The sequence below is a fragment of the Volvox carteri genome (assembly GCF_000143455.1).
Source record: "Volvox carteri f. nagariensis unplaced genomic scaffold VOLCAscaffold_7, whole genome shotgun sequence".
NCBI lineage: Eukaryota > Viridiplantae > Chlorophyta > Chlorophyceae > Chlamydomonadales > Volvocaceae > Volvox > Volvox carteri.
This window is the reverse complement of record NW_003307550.1, coordinates 1,670,621-1,687,229: the sequence shown is the minus strand read 5'-3', so window position 1 is coordinate 1,687,229 and position 16,609 is coordinate 1,670,621. Positions and strand designations below refer to the sequence as shown.

The following is a 16,609-nucleotide window of genomic DNA, read 5'->3' as shown; positions in this document are numbered from 1 at the left end:
TGGGGGGGGGGGGGGTGGGGAAGGAACTTCTGAAGAGGGTAATTTAGGGGATCAGGGGCACGGGGACCTGGGGGGGTTGGGTGGGCAGCGGGTGGGGGGCCGTTTGAGAGCCCCGGCGGGCGGGCGGAGGTGGGTGGGCAGCGGGGGGGAAATACTGGTAAGATGGGGTTAACGGACATACACACGCAAACCCAGGTAGTTGGGGTTGGTTTGAGTTGCTAGAGGACGGATCCGGAGAAGGCGGTGGTAGTTAGCGGGTGCGGGCTGGGAGGGATAGGGGGAGGAAGTGGATGTCACCAACGTTCAGCCACCCACCGCTACCACCACTACCGCCACCCGTCAGGACCACTCCCACCCCACCAGCACCACCACCATGGGGCTGAAGGGAGAGGTAGGAGTACAGACGTACTGAGGTGGTAAGATGGTCAACACACATCTCGCGGCGCCCCCCCCAGCACACACGCACCAAACAAGTGAGCCAAGCCAGCACATCCTCCCCACCTTCACCGCATACACCCACGTCCACCTCCCCCCCCCGACCCCCGACCCCCCGATCCACCTTGAGGTACACGTGTTGGCCGCAAACACACCCCGGTGCACCGCCCCCCGTGTGAATCCGCAACACCACAAACTGGCGGTCATCGAGGGCTCCGGTTCCGGAGCCGCCTCCCATTGCCACCGCCACCGACCCAGTGGAGGCGGCGGCGACGGTCGCCACCACTGACCCATGGGACGTCGTTGGATTCCTACCAGTTGACGTCACCGCCGCCAGTGAGTGCGAAATCGCCGCGGAATATCGGGAATGGTGCGGGTATACAGTCGCGGTGGCAACGGCGGTGCGGCGGCGCAACATCCAGCGCTGTACGACATCCGCGGCATACAGTGTGGCGCCCAGCATGCCGTACCAGAAGATGTTTTTGTCGTGGAGGCAGCCGAACAGCAGTACCTGTGTGCGCGCGCGTGTGCATGCACCTGATTAGGACTCAGCTCGTACGAGGCCTCCGAGGAACAGCGTGGGTGGCGTTATGGTTTCGTTTTGCGTGGTTATGGTTGTGGTGCTTGTGGTGGCAGATCGCGCATCTGGCAGTTCAGAAGCCGTCATGCTGCTACTGCTGCTGCTGCTGCTGCCACTCGTTGTATGGCTGCTGCTGGGGGCCCCCAGCGACGCAAGCAATCTAGGGTCCAGCGAACCTGCCAAGACATATACATACATACATACATACATACATACATACATACATACATACATACATACATACATACATACATACGCAGGCGGCTGGCAGAGGTTAAGGCCTGACTTCTGCTCCCAGTCGACCCAGTCGACCCGGGTTCAAATCCGCCTGCCGGCTCCTCGGGTGTTTGAGGAGTGATGAAATGGGAGGTGGCCCCCCATCATATGGACGGTGTAGGACGTGATAATTTCAACTTGCGAGCTGACCAGGAACTAAGTTGATGCGCCGTTGATCCGCTAGATTTGGTTGGATGCTGGTGGTGAGTTGCCGAACCCACCGAATACATTCTGAAGTCGGATGGGGTGACGGATTAGGGTGCCCCTCTAGCAGGGGAGAGCAGGGACTGCCACGGGAAAGGGGGCCGCTGGCGAAGTTAACCACCCTGTAACAACATACATACATACGCTGTCCACGGCTGCCCTTCTACCCACCCACCCCCAAACACACAAGCACACACACACGTGTCCACCTACCGCGGGTGCCAGCACCAAGTGCAGCACCTGGAAGGTGTTGAAGAAGCGGCGGCGCAATGGGGCGAGGGAGGACACACCCAGGGCACATAGCGACAGGAACGCCTGTTGTGGAGGAGGGGGAGGGGGGGGGAGGGGAGGGAGGGCGGTGTGCATGTGTATTTCGACGCGTAATGAGGTGTATTAAGCGCAGACAGGATGCATGTGTGATGCGTAAAGCCTAGGTGTTGTTTGGCGCGCCGGGCGCCCCGGGGGGGATATGTAACTGACATGTGAATCCCGACGTGCTGAAGAGGGTGTGTGTATGTACATATTTGTGTTCGTGTGTGTTTGTGTCTTGGGGCAGGGATCAGACATCGGCAAACGGGGTATTTCTGGTTTCGGAAACGGGCCTATTTCTGTCCGCCGTACAATTTTTGTAACAAGTCCGCGGAATGAAAATGCGTGTTTTGCAATAGTTTGACATTCGTATACAGTGTATGATCCTATTCTGCAAGCCGGCCGGCTTCGGGAACTCTATTTCTGTTTTCGGGAGTCTCGGTACGACCCGAAACTCCCGAAGGCTGCCAGGGATGGGGTAGGGGATGGCCGCAGGAAGAGTTGCATGTCCTCAACCACCTATCTGAACGGCGTCCTCAACCACCTCCCACAACCGCCGCAACCCGCCCCTCCCCGAGCCCATAACCCACCACCCCCCGGGTGGCCGGGGGCGGCTCCACCACCACCACTACTGCACTTCCACCTACCGCCGTCTCGCCAACACAAGTTACACAAGTTACACATTTCGCACGAATGCGGCGGGGGGTCCTCAAGCCCGGGGGCCCCATGGGAAGTCAATCCCACCGTACGAACTGAAATATCGCATGATGTCGGGATAGTAATCAATTTTGTCACGACTCCGGAGTTTCGCGTTCATGTAAACCGCAAGTCCCTTTGGAGTCGTCCGTAAGATATAAAGTCTTACATCTCAACAGTTTAAACAACACGTAAACAGCTACACGGACAAATGTACATAGAGAGAGAGAGGGAGGACAGGTAGACAGGCAACACAAGCACGGTCAGAAAGAGGCCATCCTCCTCACCATTACCTTACCATAAGGCCCATGAAGTTGGATGTGGCCTTGGTTTCGGAGCCGTCCCAGGGGGGCAGTACGATAACTCTCCACAGCCCAGCGACCAACATGGGTATCTGGGTCAGAAGCGCTGTGTGTGTGTGTATGGCGGGGTTGGGTGGCGGGAGAGGTGGGTGGCGGGGGTGAGATGTGAGGCAGCGGAGTGGGATTTGCGAGACGGGGAGGCGGAGGGGAAAAGAAAATCCCCTCAGCGGAGAACAAAGTTCTATCTGTAACCCTGAGAAGCTGACTCGAACTGGACCTGGGAAAAGCGATATAGATGATGGGATGGGAGGGTATGGGTACGCGGACGAGGAGGAGGAGGGTAAGACGCGCCACTGGCAAGTGAAGAGGAGGCGGAGGGGAAAGTATAAGGATGGGGTGCAAATGGAAAGAAAGGATCCACCCCCACGCGATGTCTATCCGAGGACCTGCCGCAGTCCAGCCCCCTATTAACGGGGCCCCCTACTAACACACAACCGGGGGAGGTGACAGGGGCCCTATTGCAGAGAGGGAGCGGAGGAAGAGAGGACCACCCTCACGACTCACGACAGGTCCGGCACAAACAGCTGATGAAACCCAGCCCGCGTGTCAACACCCTTTATTTCCAACCCCGTTAGCCATATCCACATGCACTTAACCCTTACTGCCTCCCTCTACCGACACCCTCCCACACGCCCATGAGATGGGAGCCCTACCCCCCTCTATTGCCGTACAACCACACACGACACCTTTCCCTCCCCCCACATTTGCGCGACCGCCAACCCACCGTGGCTCGCCGCCCATACCCATACAGCAGTGCCGCACAGCGCGTGTGACAGCACCCCCTCCTCATGTCCCAATCCCCCTCCGAGGCAAGCGCCCAGCAGGAAAAGACCGCGGTCCGTTCCGGATAGCAGCGCCACGAACAGGTTGCCCAGCAGCGGCCAAGCTGAGGCCATACCCACGCCGTACAGCAGGCGCAGCAGGCGCAGCACGGGCTCGCTGAGGTGCTTGGCCCGGGAAGGAACGCGGGTTTGATTCAGCCAACTGGGTTTGCGGAAATCGCGGTCGCGGATCCTGCTGGTGCGGAATAACGCGGTCAGGTGGGGTGGGGCAGGTTCGGCGGGGAAAGGAGGCCCAAATGGATGTTGAGAAATTGGCACAGGAGAGTTCGCAGAGGAACAGAGGGGTTGGAAACTGGGTGTGTGCCATCGCGAGTATTCCGTTCTGTGATTGATGCAGCAGTCGAGGGCAACGCAGGAAGGACTTACCCTGCTATGAACCATAACAAATTCAAGCCCAGCCAGAAGAAATATATAAGGCTTTTCGCCCTCAGGGGCAAAAGCGGTCTTCCAGCTGGCGCAAGTACAATGCAGGTGACGCCAGCAAAAGCCAGCAGGATTGCATTCGTTACAGCTGGAGGAGGTATAAAGTTGTGCCAAGGCCAAGGGATAGCGGCAAGTGAAGACTCCTCCGAAAGCCAGATGCTGCAGGTCAGCACAACACCCGCAAATATCACCAAGCTTGCCGGCAGCCATCTCGGTGGGATAGACATACGGAACCAGCACGAACCACAGTTTTGCTTGCTGGAGCTGAGAAAATTCCTTGCAAGGCGGTTGCGTCTGCTGTCGAACATGTGCTTCTCTTCGTATGCGTCCCAAAGAAGCACTTGCTCTGCAAGGGACGATGTTATCTGCTTTTGAATTTGATCCTGAGGCTGTGTTGGGGCTCGTCGTCTGGCGCCCGGCAGCCATGGCGCATCTCGACTCATTTTCACTGCCCAAGGCTTCGCGTGTGCCAGGCGCGTGCCTCCACGGGCTGCAAGTATTTTATTTATGCCAAATCGACGGAGCACTACATGCTTCAAGATTTTCGGCACAATGGAACATCTTCACCTCGAATGCAAGAAACGGTGCTGGGTGTACTGCTGGATGGTTGACCACGGCACTGCCTCGGCAGGCAGAGGATCGTCATCATGCCGATTCAACGCTTGCCATCATGCCTCTGGCTTCTTATGCCGATATGTTCTGAAATTCGTGTAATGGATCTTTGCCGGGAATGAAGTCGACTGAAGCTGTGATCCGCCAACTCCTTGTCCCACCGTTCTCTGTTGTTCGTCCTACCCTTGGCTCGATATTTCATCAGCACCATAGCTAATCATCATAGCTATTAGCTCATTATGCAGAATTCTCTCTTGGATGTGGCTTAATCACGCTACTCCAGCAAGATGGTGCTCTCATGGACGTTCATGTCAGGCTGAGGGAGCTCTGTAATGCTCCTGCCCATTCAAGCAGCTCCTCCACAGTTGTGGTGGGATCGAGAGAACCCGATTGATGGGTTGTGAGCCGTCTTAACGGCTGCGCACCAACGGAAGTACGACAAAGCGCAACGGATCAAGCAAGGCGGATCCCGATACGGATCCTGAGGCGGATGCCAACGCGTATACCAAGGCGGATCCCGAGGTGGATAGGAAAGCGAGAGTGTAGTTAAAAGCTCCCTCATGTCTCAAACCAGCCGTCTAATGCCATGGTCCGCGGCTGCAATATCCATGGTTCCTACACTTTTTAATCCATCCAATTTCACTCGACTTTGGGAAGTGAAGCTTCTGGCTTTGGGGACCGCCTCCAGCACGCACGCACATGCGATGGAGCAGTCTTCCCCGTAGAACCGGCTAAGGAACGGCCCTGTGCACGCCAAAAACCGAAAGCCAAAAGCTTCGCTCTATCGTGTTGATTAGGATTTTTGTAATTGTAGGGACCCAAGAATTTGACAGCCGTGGTCAATGGCCCCGTATCGGGGTTGCATTCCGCCAAGCCATGGGCCTACCGCCGCGCCCAACAATTGCCCCACGAGGCCCTCCCCCTCCATGTCTAGGGGAGGATCACCAATGGGGGCTGTATGTTAAGGGTAGTATTTAAGTCCATGAGGCTAACATACACATCTGACGATTGGACCGCGCCTCGCGCAACCTGGCCCAAGCCTGCAACCATCCACCTTGAGGGTTGTTGTATGATCGCATGTGTGAGTGATGAAATGCAGTTCGTGGGGCTATGAGATAAGACCATGCGCGAGCGAGGACCCGGGCGGTTATGTCCCGTTTCCACAGTGTACCCCAGCGTTTATGTTCAACGTTTACATTCAGCGTTTATATTCATACTTACTGTAGAAAAAAAGTGCACAGTAATATATTTTTTGTGAACTACAAATCTTGCGCAATTCCCACTTTATGACGGCTTGGACGACATGCAGATCCAGGCAGTTTTGCAAATTGCCAAAGTCAGAGACTTGCGTAATTTCGCTAATCGCTTACTGAAATCCTATTCCACTTGCTGAGCGGCTTTGGGAGAGCTGACAGTGCCTTGTTACGAACTGCTGGTGTTTTGTGCACTTCAGCGCATTTCATTTACCACGTCCTGCTTCGTGGTTAAGTGCTTACTTCTAATTTATAAGCGCTTATTAGATCTAAGCTTGAACCTGGATAGACCGCCATGCAGCGAACGCACCTCAGTCGCCCGCAGTGCGGTGGCAGCGCGCTGAGCCGGAACAGGAACCACACCGTTGTGGCTTCATTCCAAACCTGTAGCCGACGTGGTGCTATTAAGGTAAGGCTAAGCCCATGCCGCTTCATCGATTCGGTCTTGGGGGGAACGTCCAGGCTTTAACCTCCCACAGCTGCCTGCAACCGCCTTGGTATTGATGGGCGGCACGAACCTGGGGAGACGCTCGCGAACCTGCGGGCTGCCACCCACCCATCTCGTCACACACCTTTAGCCTACGCGTGCCGCGCGGGTCCCCACACCCTTACATACCATTTTGCCCCATGCTGATGAAGCTGCCAGCCTTTGCCCCTCGTAAATGTGCTCAGCCATTCGTCTTCACCCGCCCGAGGTCATCCGCTCGCGGTTACAAGTCCCTCTGTTCTATTGATCTGAGCCGCGAGGTCTTTGTCTCTCCCTGCCCATCTCCCTGCCCATCTCCCTCCCCATCTCCCTGTCCATCTCCCTCCCCATCTCCCTCCCTCCCTAGCATCGGCGAGCCCTCTATTCCGACGGCCGCCCACCCTCCTCACCCTTCCGCTGCACGTCCTGCCTCAGGTGCGAGCCAGCGGCGGCAACAGCGACGCCGGCGGTGGTGGCGGTGCTGGGCTGCTTCAGCGGCTGGGTCGTGTCATCAAGGAGAAGGCCGCGGGCGACTTTGACCGCTTCTTCAAGGGGACCTCCAAGACACGAGAGCGCCTGGGGGTACGTGGTGGTTTGCGTGGTTGTGGTGGTTGTGATGGCGGTGGTGGTGGTGGTGCGGATTGTGGGCAGGCGGATGGGTGGGGGGAGCCTCAGGCAGCGGGGTGTTGAGCGGTGGGGGGTTGGGGGGAGGCGAATGGGGGTTCAGCAGTTGAAGGGGGGAGTGGGGAAAGGGGGTTTGCGGACGCAGTTGTCGTTACCGTTTGGAAGTTGGGGACCGTCCGGTGTGGTAACGACCTGGGGGCCCTGGGGGGCTGCGGCTTTCGGTGCTGGGGGGTGGCCCTTGGGGCTGTGAATGTAACCAACCAAAGACGAAGATTCCTGGAAGACCCTGGATTTCAATATTTGTGTGTGTCTGTGGGGGAGGTGGAGGAGGGGGGGTTGGGGCCCGGAAGTGAAGGAGGGGGGGTTGGGGCGGGAGGTGAAGGAGGGGGGGTTGGGGCGGGAGGTGAAGGAGGGGGGAAGTCAGGTGCCTCCGAGGGAACCCAACACCACCACGGGGGGGGGGAAATAAGGTCCGGGGGGGAGCACAAACAGACATACCTGGGGGAGGAGGGTGTGTGTACACCCCCTCGGTCCCACCCTTTACCCCCAAACCGCCCGCCCCAAACCCCTCCCCCCTCCCCCCAAACCGGCCCCCCAAACCCCAGCTGGTGGACGAGCTGCTCGCGCTGTGGAGTCTGGAAGACTACGAGGAGAGCCTGGAGGAGCTGGAGGAGGTCCTCATTGTGAGTGTACGGATGTATGTTTGTATGTGTGGATGTGTGGATGTGTGGATGGATGGATACCACCACCACCGATAACAACAGCGGTTGGTCGCTTTCAACTTCGGCAGTTGGGCAGTTGGGCATTCTTTGGGTTAAAGCGGAAATCATTAGGGTCACACCACCATCGCCACCGTTGCGCGGGATCACCGGTTTCGGAACTCACCCACCCCCCAACCCTCCTTACAAACACACACGTTTCGCCCTCCCTAACCCGACGCTCCCAGAGCGCCGACTTTGGTCCTCGTACGGCACTAAAGATTGTGGATCGCATCCGCGATGGAGTCAAATCTGGCACTGTGAAGAGCGCTGACGACACACGTGCCGCTCTCAAGGTATGTACGACTGACGTACGGTAAATGTACGTTATGCTGCGTCTGGATGGGTCCGGCGGTGTCAACGATATCTCCGTGTTAGGGTTTTGCCCCCCGTGGGGGAGGGAACTCGGGGGGGAAAGGGGGGATTGTATTTGCTGCCACAGCACTGTGTGCGGGCAGCTCAGACATGGGCTGCTGCCGTCCGAAACTGAAGGGGGGTAAGGAGGGGGAAGGTTGGAAGGGCTCTCCTTCTCAATCGCTTATCTCTCTGTACGGCACCACGAGATCAAAGAGAAGAGGGAGGTAAGGGGAGAACCCCGGGGGGCGGGGGTGGAATGAAACCCTGGATGCTCTCGTGTGCGGATGAACAGGTCCCCACGTAAGGTCTTGAACGCCCTGAGGTGCTGGCGAGGCCTTACTTGGAGATGTCGTACAATACACACACACTCAAGTACACACCCCTTTCCTGTCCCCACCTGGCCAAGCTCGTCACAGTTCTATACCCCCACTGGCTTCCCCCCCCCGAGGGTCATCTGCACTACATAACTTCCTGGCCCCCTCAATTCGCGTTGTTGGTGATTGATTTGGACGTCTGCTGTCGCTCTGTATGTTTGTCGTTTCCGCCATATGACTTCAAACTTCACAATGCCCCCCTCTTCTCCTTCCCCCCCTCCCTCCCTCAGTCGGCCATTGTGGAGCTGCTCACCAGTCGGGGGGCAGCGGGGGGCCGTACATCAGAACTACGGCTCCAGGGTCGGCCAGCTGCCGTATTGATTGTGGGGGTCAACGGAGCCGGAAAGACGACCACTGTCGGGAAGCTGGCGTACAAGTACGGCAAGGAGGGAGCCAAGGTACGACGTATAGGAAGTGAAAGACACAGGGGCTTATGGTTGTGGGAGGAAGGCCAGCGTGAAGCCAGCGTACTCAGGGTATGGTACGAACGTACGAGTAAACTAGGCTTGTGATGTACGACGGGCACGCAGTAGTTTAGCACCCTACCTTCCCTGCCCATCTTCCCTCCCCCGCCACCCCCACCCCCACCCCGTCCTTTTTCATGTTTCCTCTTCCCCCGTGCCTTCCCCGCTTTGTGTGTTTCTACTCCCCCTCCCTACCCCGTCAACAGGTGATTCTTTTGCTAGTGTCACGCGACTCCTCTCCCCCTCTGCCACATAACAAACTCGCTCCTTTTCACGCCCCGCCCTTTCCCCCCCTCAAACCCTCACCCCCCTCACCCCCCTCACCCCCCTCAAACCCTCTCACCCCCCTCACCCCCCTCACCCCCCTCACCCCCCTCACCTGTCTGCTGTCTCCTCCGCAGGTCTTCCTCATTCCGGGAGACACCTTCAGAGCCGCGGCGGCCGAGCAGCTCGCGGAGTGGGGTCGCCGCGCGGGGGCGACGCTGGGAACCTTCAGGGAGGGGGCGAGACCGCAAGCCGTCATTGCCTCGGTACGGCAGTCGTAGTCGTACATCACCAAACCCTTGTTTGTTTCCTTTGGACTCCTTTGTCCCACCATAGGGCCCCTGCCGTGGTTCAAACTTTTCCGCAGAATTTGGACGAGCTGCGTCAGAGGGCGTGTAAGGACCCCGCTGACGTGTACGACCTCGTACTGGTGGATACGGCAGGTCGGTTGCACACGGCGTACAAGCTCATGGAGGAGCTGCAGCTGTGCAAGTCGGCGGTGGGGACTGCGCTTACTGGGCAGGTCAGTGTACGGATGAGAGCGTGTGCGTGTGTGTGTGTGTGTGTGTGTGTGTGTGTGGTGGGGAGGGGAAAGGAGCTAGGAATCAGCCGCCGTAAGGTCATGGCAAGAGGGGAGCACGCGAGAACAAATTTACGTGGCGAGCTCTGTCCGGTGCCCTCCCCCCCAAAAGCACCATCCCTCCCCTTTTTGCATCTTGTTCTTTGCTACCGTGCCGTGGTCGCGGATGTTCAGTTGTGTTGGGGATTTGCGCAGCCACTTCCGTCCCCCTCCATCATCAGCCCACACCACCCTCCCCATTCACCCAACCCTCACCTACACCGCCCCCACCGTCCCCACCCTCTCTCCCCGCAGCCCGACGAGACGTTGTTGGTGCTCGACGGGACTACGGGCCTCAACATGCTCAACCAGGCAAGAGAGTTCAACGACGCGGTGAAGCTGACCGGGCTAATTCTGACCAAGTTGGATGGCACTGCACGGGGAGGTGTGTGTGGGTGTGTGTATGGGGGGGCCCGGGCGGGGGCGGGGACTGGGGCGGGAGCCCGGGGGCGGGGGGTATGTGAGAGGTGTATGGGTGGCTCCCGACGTGACACGGCGCGCTTCCTCGAGGGAGGGGATGTGGCTGGCGGATGAGGGAAGGGGAGGGGGGATTGCTTTAACGGAGGTAGAGAGTGGGGGAGCGCCGGGTGGGTTTAAGGAGGAGACAGACAGACAGACAGACGGACGGGTTGTTTCAGTGGTGTGACTTCCCCCCTTGTGGGCGATGGAGAGGTAGCAGGATCGAGGCAGGTCAGCTCGAGGCAGTCGAAGCACGACCGCAGCAGCATTCTCATTTGCTCTCATTCCCCCCCCCCGGCGTCAGCTTCACTCGTTCGTGGTTCGTCTTCCCCCCTCCCCTTTCGCGGTGGAGGGGGGAATGTCAGGCAGCAGCTGCAGTCAGCCCCGGGGGTACGGGCACCGGCTGGTGGAGTCTCGCTCGAACCTTTCAGCTCTCTCGCGCGCGCTCTCCCAACCTCCGTCAGCCATGAAAGGGGGAGCTTACACAGTGCTTGAGAGATGGTCGTACCCGGTGTTGGAAGTACTGGTACTGGAAGTGCCCTTCCATGCCTCTGTGCACCTTTCCACCCTTTTTTCACCTGGTTTTCTCATATTTACGTGGGTTTTCCCACCACACGTGCCACCACCGTCCCATACATCTCCCGTGGCTACGGAATGTTCCCCTGGCTGCGGCTGCAAACCCCGTTTCAAGTCGCCTTCTTCTCTGAGAACCAACTAGGACCAAGCTGGAGGAATTTGATCCTCGAAGGTCTGCTTCAGCTACCCACCCTTCCAACAACGGCATTTGCTCATCTCGTTCATCGGGCTCCCGTATCGCGTTTCTACTCTTTTCAGGCTGTGCGGCGTTTCCTTCTTTTCGCGGATTGCGCATATGCCGCTTGCCTCAGTTTAGGTATTTGTCGCTTTGGTCAGTCACATTTCCAACTGAACCCACCATCCCTGCCGGTTCCTACCGTGTTTTATGTGTGTTGTCCGCAGGTGCGGTGGTGAGTGTGGTGGATCAGCTGGGACTGCCTGTCAAGTTTATCGGAGTGGGAGAGACGGCCGAGGACCTGCAGCCGTTTGACGCAGAGGTGGGTCACGCTGTATGCGGGTTGCGATGGGAAAGTTGCGACACCAACAAACAATTAGAGAACGCGTATTTGCAATTTATAGTTATAATATATAGTTATAATGAATAGTTATAATATATGGTTATAATAATATAGTAAATGTTATTTGCAGCGGACTGAGAATGGCAATGCACATGCCTAGGAGGATCAACCAGGCTTCCGTGCTTCCTCGCGATCACAAAGCCAAAAATTGATGAGTGTGTGTTTTCGTATTGTTAAATAATAATGGTTATTAAGTAATTTTGACAGCTTGTAAATGCCAAATTTATCAGAATTTCCGGTGGGAAAAAAGTTGACGAGGATGGGATTTGAACCCACGCCCTTACGGACTAGAACATTTCCTCCGATTTCATCGGATAGTCCTGAATCTAGCGCCTTAGACCGCTCGGCCACCTCGTCATGTCGAATGATTTTTAAAGATGATTACATAGCGATAATGCCGCACTCTTAACCATCGTTGCCTCGGGTTCCATCCCCTTTGTTCCCCATCCCCTAGTATCTAGTTAGTTAGTATGATGTGTGGGACAGGGGGTCATATCTTCACCCTGCGGCCGCTACCTGGCGAAACCCTGCCTTCCCCGGTCTATATCGGGGCACCCCCATCTAGTCACCCTAGTCAATAGTCAACTTCTCAGTGGATCGCTTAGGGTTCCGCTCCCACCACCGCCATCCAACGGAATCTGCCGGATCGACGGTGACTCAACTCCATTCCTGGTTAGCTCACATGATAACTTTATCCCAGGTCACCACCGTCCATCGAATAGGGTCACTTTACCTTCCACCATCGAAAGGATTTTCGAACCTGACAGGTCTCAGTTGGTATATATATGTATATTTATACATATAAACTATAGTATAGTTAATGGATTTCCAGAGCCATTACATTTCCTTTCGCATGCCATTCCCTGCCCCCTCTCAGGCCTTCGCTGAGGCGCTTTTCCCACGTGAAGTGGCCGTGGCGGCCAAGTGACGTGGAGGCTTCACTCACCTAACGTCTGCTCCCCGAGTGCTTGGGGACTCGGTGGCGAGCAGTAGTTTGGGAAGGGCGAAGATGGACTGAGCAATGTGGATGTTCTCCCTGGGCATATAGGATGTGGTGGCGGTGGGGCACCCTGGTTTTCTGAAAAGTAAACCCTGGAGTGTAATTAACACTCATCCACAATATTAAAGGCTTGTAACCGTGAACGGTTCCAAGAGTTAATAGGACATGCGATGAAGGGGTGTCCGAGTGCTTGGGAAGGCATTCAGTTTTGGAGGAGTTTTGCATGTCGGGTTGCGGGTGGGGCTCGGGGTTGTGAGGGATAACCAAAGGTTTCCCTCCGGCTGGTCCCCTATGGTGTCAGAGCCGCTTCGTGGGTGACATTCGCGAGCCCAGCAGGCTGAGCAAGGGGTCATCGGGAGCAGTGAACGAGTGATGGGTTGTCAGTTTTTGAGGATGCATCCAAGACCGGAACGGCCTTATTACTTGCTTGTACACATCCTGTGCTTGGTGTAGTGGTGCGGGTGGTGGCGGTGGTGGTGGGTTACTCAAGGGGAACATCAAGCCCGGGCAAGGATGCGGAGTATGGGATATGGGGAGCTGGAGGGATATGGGTTACGTTTCTCCTAGCCGGTGAAGGGTTGCGACTCCTGGTTGTGTGAAATCTCCCCCAGGCGCCGGGCTGCTTACCGGGCTGTCGTGACAGGTCTTCTCCGGCCGCAAAGCCGTGTGCCCCATCCCTGTGGAACTAAGGTCGGCTCACAAGCGGCTGTAGGAGTGTATGGAAACCGGTCGCCCCGATCTTGCTGAGGAGCGACATCACTGCTAAGCAGGATGCTCTGGGGCAATGGATTTGGTCGGGGGGCGGGTGGGTGAATGAACTTTGCCGGCTCGGTAAGCAACTGTTGGATTAAGTTGCGGCAGGCGCCAGGACGTTGCTGCGATGTTACATATCGATCCGGACGCGACGCTGGCCAGGGGCACCTAACCGTACCCCAACGAAAACGACCGCCGAAGCGCTCTCTGATTTATGTGAGCTGTGGGCCGAACGAGCCACTCGGACAGCTCCTGGACTTACCGACCTCTGCGGACAGCTCCTGGTGGTCGGCTTGCCCCGACTCACTTCACTTCCGCCGCCATGTCAGCGCGAAGGGCGTTTGGACGTGCTTGGGACCTCTATGGTACATCTACCCATGCAATGCAGTTAGGGTTTTAGGGTTTCGCAGCGGTGAACAATTTGCAGACGTGACCTTCTCCTGCTGCCCGCGTCCTTGTCACCACTGACAGCACACTGACAGCACCCTTGGTACACAAGCTTGTGTGAGGACCTCACCGTGCAGACGGCTAAGGGGAAGAGAGCCGCACGGGGAGTCCAGTACCGCCAGGTCGAGGGACAGTTACCATCCTGGACTTCACGAGTTATGGGTTCAACACCGCGCGCGCCTCCCGTTAGTTGTGGGCATATCCTGGACATTTCAGTACCTTCTGTGAAACTGTGAAACACAGTCTTTCGTAAAGTGCTTTGTAGCCCCAATCAAGGCTAATCAAGACCATATGAGCATTTCGGAAGCCTCATAACAATCGACTAATTGCGGTTTACCACGACCCCCAACAGCCGGCAAGCGTGAGAAGTGCAACCTTGGAGAGCTAATGATTCTGGAGACCAAGAAGAAGCGGGTTCCTGCGGTCGGCTTGCAAAGCGGCTATGTCAGTTGGATGTCGTACAGTGTACGGCGCCGCTTGGCCTAAACTTTAGTGCTGTTGGTTGCCCTTTGCCGTTGCTGTCAGCGTCCGGCTGGCCTCCACCGGTGTGGCTGCCGGCGGTGCTGCCGCCACGGGTGCTGGGGATGGCGGTGGCACTTCCGCCAGCACTGCTACCTGCGGCCTGGCCCCCGCCGGATCTGTTGCCCGCGGTGCCGAGGGCATTGATGGTGATGTCGGTGGGCGCCTGCAGGTCCACGTCCATGCATAGTGCCCACACTCGCTCCATGCGGTGATAGACGGGCTGTTGTGCGGGAGGCTGATGCGTGAGAACCAGCAGCCCATCTTGTCCATGCTGAACGTGACCGAGCAGCCGCGTGTCATGAGGTCTGTCGACCTCTCACGAGGTCGACAGACGTCAGGGTGAGGCCCGAGCTGGGGACGTGCAGCACGTTGTGCAGCCGGACATTGTGTCCATCGCGTGTACGCAGGTGCAGCTTCCCTGTTCCCACGACATCGGCCGGCTGGCTGTTGCCCCACTCGATTAGACGTGGCGCGCCGGTGGGGACATGGTTGTGCACCCGTGAGGTGGTATGGTGAGCCTGAGTTGAGGACGAATCGTGAGCTGCTGCCACTGCCGTCGATGACGAGCACTGTGGCACGGCTCTGGCATGAGCTGCTTCCGCTGCTGCCCGAGCCGCTGCCACTGCTGCCGCCTGCAGTGTAGCCACCGTTGCGGCGGCTGTTGCCGCATCGAGCATGGCCGCGTTCGCGTGCTCCGTCGCCCTGCTGCTACCGCCGTTGCCGCTGCCAGTGCCCCTGCCACCACCGTCATGGTGGCGGTGGCGGCTACCTCAACTGATTTTGCTGGCGGCATGCAGCTGCTCGAATGCGTTGCTGCGGTGAAGGCCGACGGACTCGTCCGCCTGCTTAACGGGGGACTCGCAGATGTAGTAATCAGGCTGTCCGCAGTAGCGGCAGGTGTCGCCGGCCCCCACGTCGCCTGTGGCACCGGCGGTGCTGCCGACTCCACTGGTGGCACGGCCAGGGCCGACAGATCCCACCAGGCTGGTCTTGCTTGCTTGGGTCTTAAGATTGTTCTCCTTCTCCCGCAGCATGAGCACGAGCTGTGGGGTCGTTAAGTTGGGCTGATACATCGTGAACTTCTGTTGGAGAGTGATTAACACTCGTACATATACCTCCATCTGGAATGTGTGAAGAGCCAATACGGGCCCTCAGGCCGCTTTTCCTCTCTTAGAACGTATGGTACCGTGCGTGTCATGGATTAAACGGGTGATTAACGTTTGTAAGGAATGACCTTAGTACGAATGTACGGCGATGTTTTGCGTTTCGTTTTTAAGCTTGTAACCATAGATAACCTGCCTCACCTTCATCTCTTAGCAGACTTGAGACAGCTATTTTCTTAATATATTATATCAACATAAAATTACTACCTTAACGTTCCGGATCGGGCCAAGCCGCCCTCCCCCCCCTCCCGGAGTGCCTATGCCCCGGAGTGGAAGTTGGCTAACGAACTACGGCGAGGCCAGGAACACCAATTGAGTTAATTATTGCTTTTCTTTATAGCTTAAATTTTGCACAAACCGGTCATACTTTGGTAGATGGAAACTGCGACTGCCGGACAGAGGTCACACATTTACATAATGCCAAATGAACGGACTACAGAAACTGCATATGTAAGGGATTTGTGTTCGTTACCGAGTACGTATGGTTTGGCTTTGATCGGTACGACTCTGTGTCGTGCAAGGCTTTGCCAGACTATTTAAGGCATTCCTACACCATTATTTGTAAGCTTAGTATTCTTCTCTTCCTTGTCTCTCAGTCAGCGTTTGATGTCGGGCTCTGCAGATCGGGCAAGTTAGGAACTAATGCTTCCTCCAGTCGCCAACTGGAGCCAGTTCCTTTCATATGGTATCGAGTTATGGTTCAATCCTGCCTCGGTCCGTATTGGAGCTGTTTTCCCATCGTCACTGCTTTTGCACTTCGCGCCACCGCACGATCGATTGTTTGCCGGCCCGTGTTGCCGGTCGTTCACCCGCATCTCGTAACTACCGGGTTCATCGCTCTTCGGTACTGACATTCAGCTTTGTACGCTACTGTTGTGTGCAAGTCGGCTCAAGTCGCTCCACTCCGAGTGTAACAGTTGGTGTCACAACTTGAAATCGGAGCTCTTTCCTTTTCAGTTGGATCAGAACGCCTTACCGTCGTTCGACAGCCGGCCAAGTTTGGACACCTTGCGCTGGACTGCAGTTTCACGTTCGTTTCGGGCTCAAGAATGGGCCATATCCGTTTGCTTCTATCGTTTGCGGAAGCTGACAACCCGCCGTCTACCTCGTTCGTTCAACGTTAATCGCCGTGCCCTGGTCGCCAGTATGCCTGCCCGTCGTGTAGGTTGTATGCGTGCTCGTGTTGCAGCAGC

At 56.9% G+C, this 16,609-nt stretch overlaps 2 protein-coding genes across 2 annotated transcripts in view; one reads left to right on the top strand and one right to left on the bottom strand.

Annotated features, from left to right (window-relative positions):
• The window catches only part of VOLCADRAFT_88039 (uncharacterized protein), a gene marked incomplete at both ends in the record, with an annotated part of 8,804 nt that extends 4,450 nt beyond the window's left edge, over positions 1-4,354 (bottom strand). Inside the window, 5 exons of the mRNA XM_002947623.1 lie at positions 502-946; positions 1,709-1,810; positions 2,799-2,908; positions 3,587-3,876; positions 4,071-4,354. Coding sequence (XP_002947669.1) covers positions 502-946; positions 1,709-1,810; positions 2,799-2,908; positions 3,587-3,876; positions 4,071-4,354 — 1,231 coding nt within the window. The remainder of the gene's footprint in view (positions 1-501; positions 947-1,708; positions 1,811-2,798; positions 2,909-3,586; positions 3,877-4,070) is intronic.
• Positions 4,355-6,151: 1,797 nt separating this feature from the next.
• On the top strand, positions 6,152-13,430 carry VOLCADRAFT_79814 (uncharacterized protein). The gene is made up of 10 exons (XM_002947746.1): positions 6,152-6,401; positions 6,894-7,040; positions 7,688-7,765; positions 8,029-8,136; positions 8,802-8,969; positions 9,437-9,565; positions 9,688-9,822; positions 10,174-10,303; positions 11,356-11,450; positions 12,409-13,430. Exons 1-10 carry the CDS (start codon positions 6,288-6,290, stop codon positions 12,457-12,459), a joined length of 1,155 nt encoding a protein of 384 aa, XP_002947792.1. The 5' UTR covers positions 6,152-6,287; the 3' UTR covers positions 12,460-13,430.
• Positions 13,431-16,609: the final 3,179 nt, after the last annotated feature.

What these genes read in the sequence shown, in the direction of transcription:
- VOLCADRAFT_79814 (XM_002947746.1), top strand. Translation starts at nt 6,288, where the DNA reads ATGCAGCGAACGCACCTCAGTCGCCCGCAGTGCGGTGGCAGCGCGCTG. An exon ending in ACGGCAAGGAGGGAGCCAAG is followed by an intron (nt 8,970 to 9,436) that starts GTACGACGTATA and finishes TCTCCTCCGCAG; the next exon opens with GTCTTCCTCATTCCGGGAGA. An exon ending in GGATGGCACTGCACGGGGAG is followed by an intron (nt 10,304 to 11,355) that starts GTGTGTGTGGGT and finishes TGTTGTCCGCAG; the next exon opens with GTGCGGTGGTGAGTGTGGTG.